Raw genomic sequence first — 1,082 nt, 5'->3', positions numbered from 1 at the left:
TTTAGGAGTTATTTTTTTTTTTTTTTTTTTTCATGTGCTTGATGTGTATTGAATGTACTCGTGGAATCTGAGCTTAATAAACAGCGCTGGGTAATTTTGAGCTTTGGATGCTCTGTTTCTGTCCTTAATTTAAGGGATTTTATCTCAATCTTTTGCAGCTGACAGTAGCAAAAAGGCTGATCCCAAGGCTCAAGCCTTGAAGACTGCCAAGGCAGTGAAGTCTGGTCCAACATTCAAGAAGAAGGCTAAGAAGATTAGAACATCAGTCACATTCCATAGGCCAAAGACATTGAAGAAGGATAGGAATCCTAAGTATCCCAGGATCAGTGCAACTCCAAGGAACAAGTTGGACCAGTATCAAATTCTCAAATATCCACTGACCACAGAATCTGCAATGAAGAAAATTGAGGATAATAACACCCTTGTTTTTATTGTTGACATTCGTGCCGACAAGAAAAAGATTAAGGATGCCGTGAAGAAGATGTATGACATTCAGACCAAGAAAGTGAACACTTTAATCAGGTATACATTGTTCATAAATTTCTATTTTAAAGTGTTCATCATCAGCTATAATCTAATGGTTGTTGGGGCCTGATTGTGCTTATCATTTGACTTCCATCTTCAATCCATGTACCAATTCTCTATTATTGATCCATTATGATGATGAATTATTGGATGCCCTAATGCATGATCCTACATTCTTCCTGGTACATAGGCCGGACGGAACGAAGAAGGCGTATGTTAGGTTAACTCCAGATTATGATGCTCTGGATGTGGCGAACAAGATTGGTATCATATAAACTGCAGAGCTTGAAGCTGCTAGTATTTTCATTGCAATTGTTACATGTTTAAATTTTGGAGAGCATTTTGCAGTAGGACCCACCCAAGTTTTATTTAGCTTTTTTTTAGTATGTATTGGTATTCGTTTGCTCAGAATACATGGAATGATGGATTTTTAATTCCGATAATTTTCTTTTTAGTTTGCTTCAGACTCCATTATGCCATTACTGAATTTTGGTCTTCACAGCTTCTTTTTGGTTTCTTAATTTATGGTATGCAAGTCTTTGGGGATCGGCATGTCC

The 1,082-nt window shown here is 37.1% G+C and overlaps 1 protein-coding gene across 1 annotated transcript in view; it reads left to right on the top strand.

The window, feature by feature from the left end:
• LOC111491145 (60S ribosomal protein L23a) overlaps positions 1-989 on the top strand; it is a 2,125-nt gene extending 1,136 nt beyond the window's left edge. The window contains exons 3-4 of the mRNA XM_023139955.1: positions 159-522; positions 716-989. Coding sequence (XP_022995723.1) covers positions 159-522; positions 716-800 — 449 coding nt within the window. The 3' untranslated portion in view covers positions 801-989. The remainder of the gene's footprint in view (positions 1-158; positions 523-715) is intronic.
• The last annotated feature ends 93 nt before the right edge of the window (positions 990-1,082 follow it).

Source organism: Cucurbita maxima, unplaced genomic scaffold (assembly GCF_002738345.1).
Source record: "Cucurbita maxima cultivar Rimu unplaced genomic scaffold, Cmax_1.0 Cma_Scf00001, whole genome shotgun sequence".
NCBI classification, from domain to species: Eukaryota; Viridiplantae; Streptophyta; class Magnoliopsida; order Cucurbitales; family Cucurbitaceae; genus Cucurbita; species Cucurbita maxima.
Note: the sequence above shows the minus strand (reverse complement) of the source record. Positions and strands in the feature narration are given on the sequence as shown.